This window comes from Lagenorhynchus albirostris, chromosome 5 (genome assembly GCF_949774975.1).
Source record: "Lagenorhynchus albirostris chromosome 5, mLagAlb1.1, whole genome shotgun sequence".
NCBI classification, from domain to species: domain Eukaryota; kingdom Metazoa; phylum Chordata; class Mammalia; order Artiodactyla; family Delphinidae; genus Lagenorhynchus; species Lagenorhynchus albirostris.
In genome coordinates this window covers 29,945,955-29,961,924 of record NC_083099.1, presented here as the reverse complement: position 1 = coordinate 29,961,924, position 15,970 = coordinate 29,945,955, and the positions used below count along the sequence as shown (strand labels likewise).

At 36.8% G+C, this 15,970-nt stretch overlaps 1 protein-coding gene across 2 annotated transcripts in view; it reads right to left on the bottom strand.

Moving 5' to 3' along the window:
- Nucleotides 1-689: 689 nt before the first annotated feature.
- The window catches only part of MSL2 (MSL complex subunit 2), a 36,977-nt gene continuing 21,696 nt past the window's right edge, over nucleotides 690-15,970 (bottom strand). The window contains exons 1-2 of one of the 2 annotated variants that reach the window (XM_060149800.1): nucleotides 8,489-8,593; nucleotides 690-4,052 (exon numbers count right to left, since the gene is read on the bottom strand). In XM_060149800.1, coding sequence (XP_060005783.1) covers nucleotides 2,461-4,052; nucleotides 8,489-8,567 — 1,671 coding nt within the window. In that variant the 5' untranslated portion in view covers nucleotides 8,568-8,593 and the 3' untranslated portion in view covers nucleotides 690-2,460. Of the gene's footprint in view, nucleotides 4,053-8,488; nucleotides 8,594-15,970 lie in introns of those variants that run through there. The other variant, XM_060149798.1, reaches the window with a different exon arrangement.

Here is a 15,970-nt window from a genome sequence, read left to right as displayed (position 1 = left end):
CAATCCCTTGTTAGCCATTGGTCAGCATTCCTAAAATAACTCACGGTATAAAGAAAAACAACGCAAAAATCAAGGCACTGTAATTAATACTCTTCCCCAAATGCATATAATACAGGCCATTCAGAGCGTGCTATCCCAAACTCCTCAGTATTCTACAACATAGAATTACAAAACTAACATTTATTGATAGATTTAAGGTGTAATACAGGTTTCCAAAAGTGTGGCAGTGAGAATACCAGCATAAAAAAGAGAAACTTGTGCTAAAAAAAACCTGAATTCATCATTGGCAATATTACATAACAATCAAGGCCCCCACATACTAATGATTTTCACTTTATCTATATTGCCAACCTCCCATGCATCAAAAAACACAAAACTAAGATTATCAAACTTGGGAATCAATAAAGTACTCAAGGAATTTTAAAATCATAATATTAGGAAAATTTGGGAGATTTGCAAAATTTATCCTAATCATCCATGTGTACAATCTCATTTCTAGTCATTTTTGCAGTGATCATTAGTGAATAAAGAACAGATTTACAAGTTTATATAGCAGGGCATCTGCGTCCAACACAAAATTGTTACAAACTTTAGGCAAATACATGTTTCATAAGACACTGCTAACACTTAGAGGAATTAAATAAAATTCCGAAACTTGGAAAGCAAATAAAGACAAGACAACTAAGAAGCATTTTCCACCATTTACTCTTGTTATCAAAAATAGTTCAACTCTTCTCGCAAAACAAAAACAAAATAGTACATACTGGACACATACATCACATTTTTCTTCCTATGGCTTTAGCCCACCCCCACCCACCAAAAGAGACAAAAAAAAAAAAAAAAACCCAACAACAACAACAAAAACAACTCTACCTGACCACATTCACAGAAAATGACACCAGGATACACTACAAAACAGAAGGTGTCATCTGCTCTGTGTCCAAAGGTTTCTTCTCCATGTCTTGTACTAGGTGAGTAACCATCATTGAACATGCTGTGTGCCAAATCAAAACATAACTTCAACATATGTCAGATCTCAGGAGAGATGGTGAACGTAGTAGAAACTGAAAATTTTCCAGCAGTATTTTTCTTTAAATAAGCACTGTCAAAGCAGCAACTCTTCTTTTAAATCATAAGGTCATTTCTTTACAACCTAGTCAGTCCTTGTTTTATTTGGGCTGTGCTCTTTCAAGCAACTGACTAGATTTCCCTTCAACAGAATGTTGTGACTCACTTATCTCCCCCATAAAAATTACAGGGAAGAAGTGCATTTAAACTGAAACATAGTTTGTGCTTTACATGCAAAAGAGTATTCTAAAGAATATCCTCCTAGCTTCAAACCCAACTAAACCCACAGGCTTCATAAAAAGGCATTTTTATTAGGCCTCTATAAAGAAGTCTCCACAATGAATAGCACCCTAAAAAAAAAAAAAAAAAAAAAAGGAAAGAAAGAAAAAAGCATATTCAAAATAAAGTCTGTGGCAAACAGAGGAAACGAAAATCACTTTGAAGTGGCCAATGGCAATAGGTATAATGCATAAATCTGAGTAACTTTTGGAGCATTATTCTAAAATTATTTTAAATAAATCCCAATTTCTAAATAAAACATTTAAATAATTTTTTAAAAATTTCTGTCACATACCATAATCTAAATTCAATTACCTTCAGAATAGAACTGTTCTTCTCCACTTCATTTATCTTATTAGAACATTGCTCAAAGTGAAGGATTTGTTTTTTTCCCTAGAAATGAGTCAGACTTAACTAAAAATGGGGATCAACTCAGAAGAGTTTTGTGGCATAAACAGCTAAAAACATCTGCAGTCTGACAGAATTTCAGTTTGTTCACTTTTAAAAGACAGATTTCTTCAACATTCTAATGAGGGGCAATTTTTCTTTCATAATACTGCTGATTTAAGAACTGCTACATACACCAGTAGCCAATTTTCATGATTAGAAATGGTATTATGTCAGCACAAAGGTTGAGCTGGACACATCAGCTTTTCAACAGGAGAAACATCAATGGCATCTGAAGGTAGCACTGAGTCTCCTGAACAAACTAATGGTTACTTTTTCACAAAATATGAGCACAATCTTTATGGACTGACTAGATACCACTTCCTTACATTTAATCATAAACTTTGATTATGCACAAAGCATGACCATAAACAGTGAGGTTAATGTTATTTTCCTTGCCAAAGTTCGTTTTGTATAAATCAGTTGCATCAGCATTTGTTCTCAAACTATGAGGTTCTGTAAGAACTAAGGACATATAGTTGTAGGGTTACTCCTCCATTATCTGCAAACTATTTCCCCGACACTAACACATATAACTTAGCAATGAAAACACTTGATACAAGTGATCTATATGCAGGAGCTCCGGCAAGTTAAACCAACAAAACCATAGCTGCCGTAAAACTGTAGCTATTTCCCTACCAGAGGTAGGTTTAAAGACCCACTGATTTAACAGTCGAATCTCATGTCTATAGCTTCATCCAAACTTTTATCATCATGTGTACTGGCAGCTAAAAACGTTGTTACTGGGGACCCTGTGACATTAATTACACTGGTGCTGGTACTAGCATTGCGCACAGCAATGCTAGTCACGTTAATGCCCAAAGTGAGCCTGGTCTGCTCCAAGGCCTTTTCTGGCACAGCAAATGCCTCCAGCTTCTTCTCCCCATTGGCCATATAGGAGTTTTGGCAGCCACGACATATACAATCTAAGCAGGCTTTGCGGTTAGAGTAGCAAGGGCAGCGTTGGCCGCGGCATGTAAGAACACTTGGATTTTGAGTAGCACGCCCACATTTACACCCTTTCTTTTCCTGGGGTTTTTTATACACAGTCTTGGTAGGACTTCCTGGCATAAAATGATGACTAGGAATCTTTTCCTTTACTGTTTTGTCTTTTTTAAGAATACCTGGCTTGGTTTTAGAGTGAGATTTCTTGGATCCATGTTCATGACTCTTTTTCATGCTTTTAGCAGATAAAAGTACAGTTTTGCTGATTTTGGGTGTTGTGCCTCCATTGGGAACAGTTGCTATAGGTTGAAGAGAAATTTTGCTCTCCCGTTTCACTGTCACAGGAGCAGATGCCCCCAATGTTGGGCCTCGGATAATGGTAGAAATTGGAAGTGGCTGAACTTTCTCACTGTCGCTTTCTGATCTGGATCGTTTTCTATTCAATTTTGCTACCTTCGGAGTTGCTGCTGTACATGATAACCCATGAAGTGCAGGACTGGTGGACATAAAAACATTATGGCTAAGAGACTGGGAAGAAAGCTGCAGAAAAGGTCCATTGGATACAGTGGCTTCCAAGTTGGGCTGCAAATTAGGGCAACAGACTTCTGTGTTTGAAACAGTTTCTAAGCTGCGGAGTACTTCCTCAACACTCAGTAACAAAGAGTCACCAGGTTTTATATCTTCACTGAAACTGCAAATATCAATGCCTGTGGAGCATAAGTCAGTGGCTACCGTGTCACAGACAGGTGGCAAACTGTCAGACAGATCCTCAGTTTTTATGTCAACAGTGTTACATACATCAATTGTATTTGAATGTTCAGGTGAAGGAATATTTATACCAAATCTATCTATTGAAAGCCCATTATAAGTAGGCAAACCATTGATAACAGAACTGCCAATAGCAATGCTGAGGGTGCTTTCAGATACTGGAGATAAACTAGCTTGAGGATCAGTTGTGGGTTCTGAGGTCGAAGGTAAAGGGGAATGTGTCAAACACAAAGTAAAGGATGAATCTGAGGGTTTTTCCGTCTCCTCACAAAACAATGATCCATCATTAAGCAAAGCCAAAATATCAGAAGAACAGTCGACTGCTTCTATTATATCCCGTGCCAATGTAGTCTGTGTTATATATTCACAGAGTTTTTTGTAGCAGTTCACTAGGATGCTTAACTGCTTGTTTTCCTCAAACTGCTCATAGTCTTTGCACCAGCTACATGAAGGCTTCATCATCATTTTCTTGCCTTTACAACTTTTGCAGACATAGTGTTGGCAGGTGGAGTTGGTGGGTGCAATAGGATCTTGTAGCAAATGTCCTAAGAAGGAAAAAGGAGGAAAGCAAAGATTTTAGTAAAATAAATTTATAATTTCATATACTGAAGTTGAGATTATAAGTAATCTATTAAAGTTAAGATGGATTAAACTCACCAGACCAGATAACAAAACATGTATCTTACAGGAAACAGAAAAATACTCAATAGCTCACTTCACTTCCATGCCATATTCCCCATTCCTTTATCTCAAACAGAATCTTCCTCAGTCTGCGTTTCTCCCCCAAATCAGTATGTTCTGGTCCACTTTCTTATTCTCTTCTCCAAAGGCTAGAAAGAGGTGGTGATCAGTCACTAAAAGCACAAACTAGGCTTAAAACCCTTGGGACCTCAACCTAACCCAACTGTTGGTAATGCCACAACATACTGAGCACAGTCATACTGTTTATTTTGTGTTAGACATGGGAAAAAGATAAGAGCAAGAGAGAGTTAGTCCCTGCCCCCATTAAACATCCTTTGAGAGCATTAATCATTTAGTACAATGGCATCTTCACAGAAAAAAGTACAATTTCAAACCATTTCATTGTATATACCAGTCATAAACTAAGAGAAGACCAAAATATAGTTATGATGGAAAAGAACTATATTCATTTATTAAAAAGGAAATATTACTAAATTCTTTTATAGAAAATCAAAATACAATGACAATGGAAAGAAGTGTTTAAATGTAGTTAAAAAAAAAAAAGAGTATAATACTGGGCTCAAAGTCTTCTGACAGAATACACAATGACCGTGGTCATGAACCACAAGTATCCAAAGTATAGCAATATAGTATAAAAGTGAAAGTGATCCCCCAACTTGATATAACTCCTAAACTATAAATGATCTATACATATGAATTAAAAAGGAGAAAACAACTAGCTCCCCAAAGAAGCAACTGCTCATTGGTTCCCAATTCAGGACAAATAGTAATTAACTCAAAGCAGCACCTGTTTTCTTATATACATTACATAATTTAAGACTGGGACAGAAAGTACTTCTGGTTATAGCTAGTGAAATCAGCAAACCCTCTCCCTTAAAAGCAACTATAAACCTGAAAATTTTTGACAAAGAGTCGTTTTCACAACCAAAGACATAAAACCATCTGAGAAGCATTTATGTTTGAAAAACTGATTTCAGGTAAGGACAGTGGGAATCTGTGGTGTTCTGTTCCAGGGCTACCCAGGTTCTACCCTACCACCCAGCTCTATCAGTGTTACCCTGTGAGAACCGGAAGCTGCTGTGATGGAAGGGGACTCATTCCACTTAGTACAGAAGACAATGCATAAACATGGAGGCATTATCACTGGAAGTGACTTGTCAGAAGCTGACCAGTTGGGGAGGACAAACGGCTCAGCTCTTACTAGCCTGAGGTTACACAAGCTCAGGTTAGACAGAGAGGCCTCACACAAGATGGCAATTTTCCCCTAAGTTGATCTATAAATTCAATATAATCCCTTTGAGAATCCCACGTGGCTTTTTCTTTTTTAAGAAATTAACAGAATGATTCCAAAATTCATATGGAATCAGAGGACCTGGGACAGCCAAAACAATGTTGAAAAAGAACAAAAAAGTTGGAGGACTTACACTACTAACTTTACAATCTTCCATAACCATAGTAATCAAGACAGTATGGTAATACCAAAAGGATAGGTACATAAATCAATGGATCAGAATAGAGAGTCCAGAAAGAAATTTACATTTATGGTCAACTGATCTATTTGACAAGATTGTCCAAATAATTCAACAGGGGAAAAGAGTATTTTCAACACACTGTGTGAGACACTTTGATATCCCAATGCCAAAAAATAAACATATACAATATACACAAATAGTAACTCAAAGTAGATCATACACATACAAATCTAAGAGCTAAAATTCAGAAGCAAAGCAAAATGCAGGAAAAAACCATGACTTTGGGCTGGGCAGTATTAGATGCATCATCAAATGCACAAAAGGGGAAGAAAATTGTAAAATGGATATTCACAAAATAAATAACTTGTGCTTCAAAAGTCACCATTAAGAAAATGAGAAGATAATCCATGGACTGAGAAAAAATATTTGCAAACTGTATATCTGATAAAGGGCTTACAACATGATACATTAAAAACACTTTATGCAAATCAATAAAAAGACAACTCAATTTAAAAATTGAACAAAAGATTTGAATAAACATTCCACCAAAGAAAATATATAAGCACATGAAAATAAGCCAGTATAATTAGTTATTAAGGAAAGTGAAACTATGGCATACTGCTACACACCTACTAGTACAGATAAACTCAAAATGAGGGATAATACCAAGAGTTGGCAAAAATGTGGAGAAATCAGAACCCTTCTATATTACTGGTGGGAATAGAAAATGGAAAATCACACTGGGAAACAGTTTGGTAGTTTCTTTAAAAGTTAAACAGGGCTTCCCTGGTGGCGCAGTGGTTAAGAATACGCCTACCAATGCAGGGGACACTGGTTTGAGCCCTGGTCCAGGAAGATCCCACGTGCCGCAGAGCAACTAAGCCCGTGAGCCATAACTACTGAGCCTGGGTGCCACAACTACTGAAGCCTGCGTGCCTAGAGCTCCTGCTCCACAACAAGAGAAGCCACCGCAATGAGAAGCCCGTGCATCGCAACAAAGAGTAGCCCCCGCTCGCCACAACCAGAGAAAGCCCACGCACAGCAACAAAGACCCAATGCAGCCAAAAATAAATAAATTTATTTTTTTTAAAAGTTAAACATTTACCATACAAACCAGCAACTCTACTCCTAGGAGCCTATTTGAAGACAAATGAAAATATACATCCATATAAAGAGATGTTTGTGAATATGCATAGCAGCATTACTCAGACAAAAACAATCCAAATGTCCATCAACTAGTGAATAAACAAAATGTAGTATATTCATACAAAAGAATACTGCTCAGCAATTAAAAGAACTATTGGTACAAGCCAAATCATGATGAAGTGCAGAAACACTGTGTTAAGTGAAAAGCCAGATGCAAAAGAGTACATTATTGTATTATCCCATTTATATAAAATGTCTAAAAATGACAGAAAAGCAGAAATAGTGATTGCCTAGGTCTGGGGGCAGGAGCATGGGTTAATTGTAAATGGGCACAATGGAACTTTTGGGGGGTGATTAAAATGTTCTAACATCATATCGTGCTGATGCTTGTACAACTCTAAAAATAAATAAATAAAAACGCCTTAAGACAAGGCCCCAGTAGTTACAGAGTCCAACCTTCTTTCTACCCAATACAGGAATCCCTTAAAGTACCTTTGACTTAATCTAAGGAAGGCTGTAGGGGATATTAATACATACAGAGAGATGTGTACACGCTTAAAAGGATAAACCGTAAGGTTAAAAAGAAATACGTTATCTACTGGAAAGGAGAGATTGAACGAAGTGAAAAGGGACAGACAGCATTTCACTATTCTAGGTTTAATCTGTTTGGTAGCATTTAACTTTTAAACCATGTAAATATTTTACATAATTATATAACAGAACTAAAAAATTTAAAGGAAATTCCTACAGATCAAAAGTAAAATGTACCAAAACTGTAATTTCTTATCAAATTGATGGTATAACTATTCAGTTAACTACTTCAAATGACTTTAAAACAGAAAATTGACTCTAACGTGACATCCTTGTTTTGTTTTCAGAAATTACATTTATTGGTGGTAGTGTTGATAGTTATTATAAAGTGTTAGTGTCTAATTGTAGGATAAAGTAAATGCTGATGTCCTTGAGAATCTAGATATTTTTTTTAGTAGGAGGAAGGAAGTCATAAGATGTGAAAAGTAAAAAATCCTGTAGTCCTGAATTTCAATTGGATTTATCAGTATGAACTCATGTTTTCATCTTAAAAGTACATATTATACACTGAAAAGGCATGGCAACAGTGGCAATGAACTCAGATAACCATGTTGAAAAACAATTTCTTGTTCAAAGGAATCAGAACTTCTTGGACAAATGGCTGATTCTAGATCTGTGGCATAAGTTAGACGAGATGAGTTTTGATTACCTTCTTATGCCGGAAAGCAAGGAAACTATCAAAGATCCGGATAACATTAAAGGGACTCAGGAGCAAACCTAAGAGGTTTCCAGTGACCAAAGATGAGAAAATCTGAGCATGCATAAATGCAATGGAATATAAAGCACACCTAAAATGTTCAAATCTCTAGAGTTCATTTAAAAAAAAGGAAAAAAAATCAGACGCTAGTGAACCAGCTCATTAGTTTGAAAACTGGTAAATAAAGAGCAAGAAGCAAGTATTTATTCTGATTTACCTTACCTATATATAAGCTAAACCACCAAATAACCAAATCACAGATGAGAAGTTTCTCTTTATGGGAATAATGTAACTAATAAATGAAGAATGACATAATTTGAATGTCATCATTTTATAAGCAAACTGTACAAGCTAAGTGATAAGTAAGGATTACCTCTTCTGGCCTTCATTCCATCACTGATTTTCTTTTCACCAGTCATGTCAATCAAAACCTCCCGGGAGGTACCAAACATCTTTAAAGGACTTACACCCTCCACATCTGTGTATTCTTCTACGAGATTTTAGGAGACTATGCCTAATACTAAGAACTGAAAATAGGTTAGAAAACACAAAAATTATCACTTATTGATTCATAATTCCACCACCAATGAATTCCTAAGAACTTCCACTATGTGGTCTCATATTACCTACTGGATTGCCCAACCATTCCTCAACACAAATATTTGAAATTTTAATCTATCATTAAAGATGCCTATAGGCAAACTTGTTTTATGCACTCAGCTAAGTATCCTAACCCTCAAAAGCGTCCCAGAGGGTTCTCTTTACACCTCACAACAAAGGCAGCTCCAGTGATACAGGAACAAAGAAAAAGTTCAGAGGCTTCTTAGAGCTGGGGTAAGTGTTAGCCATATACTTACTACATGTCCCTAAGGAAACTCCTCCCTGCAAAATTAAGAAATGTCAGATAACACTTTTAAAATTGTAAATATACATCTTATACTAGAAAGTAAAATGGATGGGCAATCTTAGTCAAGCGGAAGTGCATCACTTACTGGCAGACTGTACTATAAAAACTGGGTAGTATTTGGGGAAAGGTTTAATTTGCTTTAGCTTACATCATGTTCGCTATAGTTTCACACTCAAGTACAAAAAGACTTGCTCAAAACACATCTTCAGACCTTAAAAATTTATAGTTCATGAAAAAAAGTTTTCCCACTGCACTGCCTTGAATTCTTAATCTGCAATATATCACAGGAATTATCTTCCTTTACATAATATCAATACAAGTTGTCTTCTAACTAAATGAATTTGATATTATGTGCCCTGTTTAAATAATACTAAATGATGCTATACTGACCCTAAAAATACTAAAGACAATTTCATTTTTACTCTTCACTTTAATAGAAGTTACTAATTCCTTTTTTATTCTCCCTCTCCTTCACTTTTCCCATCCCCAAATCACCCAATTATAATTTGAGACTAAAATTTCATTTTAGATTACCACAACAGTCATTCTGGGAATTTCTGGGAATACATAAATATTGGCAAGAAATTTGCTAAGATATTTAATATCAGATTTTTTTAATGCTCTTAGCTTGGTGAAACTTTTTATTATAGTAGTTTCATAAAGTCAGAAAGTAGTATAATTAATCTTCATATACCTATGTATACCAGATTCAATAATTATCTAGATTATGCCACATTTGCTTCATCTACCCATCTTTTGTTCTTAAGTATTTCAAAGCAAATCCCAGCAAACCTCTAAATACATCAGTATATATCACTACAAAGTACATTTTCTTATGTAATCGCAATGCCATTATCACACCTAACAAAATCAATTATTTAAATAAATTTTAAACCAAATTTAGGTTTAACTTAAGGGAAAAAAATCTTAAAGCCCTAGAAAAGGGCTTTAATTCTGACATAAAAAAAAAACCATTTCAAAAGTTATGTTCTTCTCAGTAAACATACTTTTTAGCCATAAAACGTTCCTTCTATTAAACAGATTTAACATAGACATTCAAATCACTACTTTACAGTATTAATAGACCAAAGGTAGCACTTGGACTGGTTGCCACGCACTTTATCCTTACCCCTGCGAAGAATAACTGACAGCATCAAGAATTACAAAGCAGCCTAAGTTTGAAAGAGAGACCCACAGCACCAAAATAAATAAGCAAACTGTAAGTAGGTCTCAAATCAGCTTGCCCCTTTCTCCATACAAGGGATAGGCACAACTCCTTAGTATAAGCAAACAAAGATATGATTAGTTTTGGCAAACTCTTCTAAATACATAACTGATTCCAACTTCGAACAAAGCCACTGGTAATTCATTCACTTCAGAATACCATTGGTAAAAGTGGACCATACTATAAATGTTATGCTGACATGCAGACTACCAAGTAAATTATGCCTTAACTGCTTCTGAAACAAGATCTTTTATTCTCCTTTGTACAGTGATTGTGTTTAACCCCACTAATATCCTGACCAGATGACTGGGGGAAATTAAGTTTAAGAAGTGCGGAGAGAGGACACAAGAAAAAATAAAACCAATAATGGCTAAAATGCTTAGCAAAACTTAGTGAATGACTAAAAAACGATCTTGTGAACATTGGACCTGGCAATAATAATGATCATAAAATAAAACCTACAAAAGGTTAAAATCTGACAGGGACAAACTAGATGTGAACAGCAACAGAGAGACTACAAAATCAATTCCTCATTCTAAAGCTTACATGGAAAAGAAATGATCCCAATGAAAATAATTTCAGTAAAATGAAAACTGAAAAAAGTAGAAAATGGTTTAAGGAATTAAACTATCTCAATGGCTTAATTTTGTCATTTGACCAAAAAAAGCATTATATAATTCTAACAGGCACAAAAAGAGCACTGATCAGAATCAAAACATTCTGTATTTACCACCACTCGTCCAGAATTCCTTCTCCTGGTAATGCTTCTATTACAGCAACAAGGAATGCCTAATCAAAAACCTCAGATAATGCAAGTAATTTTTTATAAGCCTTATTTGTTGGTGATGAGATGACACTTCAGGATCAGGGAAAATTAGCCAAGTCTCATATAAACAAATCCTAACGTCACTATCAGAAAGCAAAAAATGCACACAGGCAGGTCACAGTTAATAATTAAAACCATCATACCATTTCTCCAAGAAGCATTCTTGGAAACCAGAGTATTAAACAGTCAAGGAATTCACAAAAAGAAATAAATCTTATGATACTCAGATATATGGTATATACGGGAAAGTATCTGGAAAGAGGGAAAAAAATCAGTATAGAACTCCACAGCTGTCAAATATGTGGTATCCTACAAAAGAGAGAAAGCAGTTTTCTGCTTTTACTGATAATGTAAGCAACATGAAACAGAAGGGATATCATATAAGATACATTTCTACATACTAACTCAATAAAATATGCTTTCCATCACAGCTTAAATTTGCTTCCCAACAAATGGACCCACATCAAAACTGATTAGCAAAATTAAAGGTTACCAGATACTTATATTAAAGCTCTAAGGCAAAAGGAGGAAAAGAATAAAAATGAAAAATTTCACTTGCTAAAATATAATAATTATATTCATTGAGATTTTCTTAAAATCATTACTAAAGGAACTTTAAAAAAATAGTACTAACTGGTTATCTTAAAATACTCAAAAAAGAAGAATTCTTAAATAAGAAGTTTCTAGGTTCACTTATGTTACTGATTCTAAAGCCGATTTCCTCAGTAATCACTACTGAATAAGATAATGTACTTTTCATCAGCCACTCCTTTCCAAATGGCCTAAATAACTGTACTGACCACCTAAATACAGACAGTCACACAGAAAGAAATAAAGAAAAAGAAGAGGGAGGGGGGGAAAAAAAAGCTTTATTAGCAGCAAAAAGAATTTTGTTGCCAGCCAGATCACATTGCTGTGAAACTCCTGAATCCAAGAGAGGACAGTAACTTAAGCAATGACAAAACATTTCAATGAATGATGCCAAGTGGCACACTTGGTCTTGGAAAGGCACTCTCAAATGTTGCAGACATAAAAACTTCAAATATTTTGTTCAGAAATGCAGTCTTGGATTCTTCTGCTATGCAAATCTCTCCTGCACCATAAGGGCAAGGCTCTTTTTTTATAGACTCAATCTGACTCAATTTGTTTCAAATATACGTCATACGTTTCCATTTTCTACAGTATGACCAAAAAAGAAAAAAATTCTTTGTCCAGATTTTAAATTTTCTCAAGAGAAGTCAATAAAGGGACTTCCCTGGTGGTCCAGTGGTTAAGACTCCATGCTTCCACTGCAGGGGGCATGGGTTCAATTCCTGGTCAGGGAACTAAGATGCCACATGGCAAGGCCAATAAACAAAAAAAAAATCAATAAAAACGTGTGAGCCTGATCTCAAAGCGGGGCGGGCAGCGGGTGGCCTTTAATTTACAAAAGGTGATAAAAATGAAACTGCAGAAACACTAGTAATGAATGATTGGGTGGGGAGAGGTCAATTAAATGCCAAGCTCTTTGTTCAACATGTTTGAAAAGGTTCCTTTTTGTTCCATTACAAAACATGTTCTTTCTAATAAGAATTTTTTTCTGTATGTTTGGCACTATACAAATTGATCATTTTCTTTCATTATATTATTACGTGACTCTTTCAACATTTACCTGAATATTTCTCATAAACATGAAAAACTGGTAGATGTTAAATCCTTTGAAGCAGGGGTTCACAGCCTGCTAGGAACCTGGCCACAAAGCAAGAGGTGATCAGCGAGCGAGCGAAGCTTCATCTGCCGCTCCCCATCACTCCCCATCACTCGCATTACCATCTGAACCATTCCCCCCTGCCCCCAACCATGGAAAAACTGTCCTCCCTGAAGCCGGTCCCTGGTGCCAAAAGGGTTGGAGACCGCTGCCTTAAACTTTACAAATCTGTTACAAATCAAAGAAGTTTTAAAGTTCATCATTGTTGGAAGTCAGGTTCCTAGGCAGTGAAACTCTTGGGAGAGAGGTCAGTGTGCTGAAAGTTTATCAGGTGAGGAAGGAAGGGGCAGAAGAACAAATTAGGCTGGGATGTATCACAACGAAGGCCTCAGATGACCCCACAGGGAGCTCTGAAGCTGGGAGGGCTCTTCAAGGTTGTCCTATGGTGGGACATGGGAGCCAGGTCTTTAATGGACTAGTCTTTGAATGCAGGCTACTCCAAGGAAGGGGATGTGAGCTTGGGTGAGTGGCTCTCTTCAGCCAACAGCAATTCCCAGGGAAGTCTGACAACCCCAGCAACACTCCCACTAACTAAGAAAATGAAGTCCTTCAGTCCTGAAGTGGGGATTTGGGTAGTGTATACATAGCATCCACTACAATTAGTAATTTTAACTGTCCAAATCTGATGAATATGAGTAAAAAAAAATGTAATAATGATGATGTACCTTTAAAAATGACTAGCCCTTGGGCTTCCCTGGTGGCGCAGTGGTTGAGAGTCCACCTGCTGATGCAGGGGACATGGGTTCATGCCCTGGTCCAGGAAGATCCCGTATGCCGCAGAGCGGCTGGGCCCGTGAGCCATGGCCACTGAGCCATGGCCACTGAGCCTGTGCGTCCGGAGCCTGTGCTCCGCAACGGGAGAGGCCACAACAGTGAGAGGCCCACGTACCACAAAAAAAAAAAAAAAAAAAAAAAAAGACTAGCCCTCCATTCCTTGAAGCTATAAAGTGACTAAATATCTAAGTTCTTTCTAGCTCTAAAATTTGATGATGCTAAGATTTTATGGCAAGATCTACAATGTATCAGAAGTCTTGCATTTGAATACCATTAACTGTTTAGGTGATAAGTATTATCAATATATTAGAGTTCTATCTTGTATACTGAAATTTTCGATAAAAGTTTCATAATAAAATCCAATGAAAGCCTGCATATTCCACTTCCCTGTATATTTTCATAATTTCAAACTTACCGACTTAACATATTTAAATATTCTCAAGTCTGATGATCTTTCTTCTTTTCAAAACCCTTCCTAAAGGTACAACTAAAAACTGTCCAAACAAACCAAAAAACAAAAAATACCTTCAACCTTCAAGCAGCCTTTAAAACCCAAATTCTTTCGTTTGTTTTTTTGTTTTTTGTTTTAAATATTTATTTAGTTATTTAGTTATTCATTTGGCTGCGCTAGGTCTTAGTTGCTGCGTGCAGGATCTTCATTGCAGCAGTGTGGGTTCTTTTTTTTTTTTAAGTTGTGGCATGCGGGATCTAGTTCCCTGACCAGGGATGGAACCCAGGCCCCCTGCACTGGAGCACAGAGTATTAACCGCTGGACCACCAAGGAAGTCCCTAAAACACAAGTCTTTGGAATGACATACGCGGCCTTTCAGAATCTAGCCCACACCCACCTTCCCCCCAAAATTTTGTAACATTAAGCTTTCTCCACAAACTCCATACTCCATTCTCACCTGGCCATTCCAAAACAAGCAATGCTTGCTTACTCATTCCTCTGTGATCTGCTCTTCCTAGAATGTCCTTCTTCCTTCCTTGCATGGTAAACTATTTATTTATTTATTTTTTTTTTTCCTGCGTTGGTTCTTCGTTGCTGCACGTGGGCTTTAGTTGCGGTGCATGGGGGCTACTCTTCATTGCGGTATGCGGGCTTCTCACTGCAGTGGCTTCTCTTGTTGTGGATCACGGGCTCTAGGCTCGCGGGCTTCAGTAGTTGTGGCACGCAGGCTCAGTAGTTGTGGCTCCTGGGCTCTAGAGCACAGGCTCAGTAGTTGTGGTGCACGGGCTTAGTGACTCCGCTGCATGTGGGATCTTCCCAGACCAGGGCTTGAACCCGTGTCCCCTGCATTGGCAGGCAGATTCTTAAACCACTGTGCCACCAGGGAATTCACTAAACTATTTACTCTTTAAGGATTGACTCAAATATGACCTCGGAAAGGAAGCCTTCCTTAATTCCTAGCCCTCAAGTTTGTTCAAAAAGCACTTTGCACATTCTCCTATTATAGCACTTATCACATTATATCGTCACCATTCACTGGGTCTCACTCAAGGCCGGAAACTTATTTATCTCTGTATCCTTAAACCAGTGTTGGCACATAAGCCAGCAACTAATAAATGTACAGTGAATGAATCATAAAAAGCACACTAGAGTTGGGAGTGACCTTGGAAATAAACTTGTCCCATGGCCTCATTTTAACCAAGATGGCCTTTCATAAGATTACATAGCTAGTTACTAGCAATGAGAAATAGTAGCTTAGCCTATTGATTCCCAATCTAGTATTCTTTCTACTTAACCAGCAGCATCCCTACTTCCGCTACTAAGTCCATGGCATCCACTGAGACAATTTTAGCTTCTTTTCACTTATCAAAAAGAATGATCACTGAAACTGGACCATAACAGAAATCAACATATTAACCACAAGATGTAAAACCTTTTGGGGGAAGGAGACAGAAGAACAGGTACTGGCAGTAACGAATAGTGAGTGGGTCAGGAAGAGTGAAACGAAGGGGAGAATGGATGACCAATAATAGTTTTGTGAGGGTCAGGAAATCTTTACTGCATAGAAATTGGAGCTACAAGAGTCCTGCCTGGATTCTCTACACACCAAGCTCAATTTTTAAAGTCAATCTTAAATGTTTTAAGTGAACATATATGCTATAAAGCACTGTACTACCTCCTCTGTAAAGAAAGCCCAACAAAAAAACCCTCAGCCTGCATATCAGTCTATGAATTTACAGCATGAGAAATCTTAGCTAAAGACTGTATATATATATATGTATATATATACATATATATGTATATATATGTATATATATATTAAATGGGTGTTATATATATAATATTAAGTATAAAATAATTAAAATATGTACAGTTGGTTTTCGTAAGTGATATCACTTTAGAAAGCATTATTAGTAGTAGCAGCA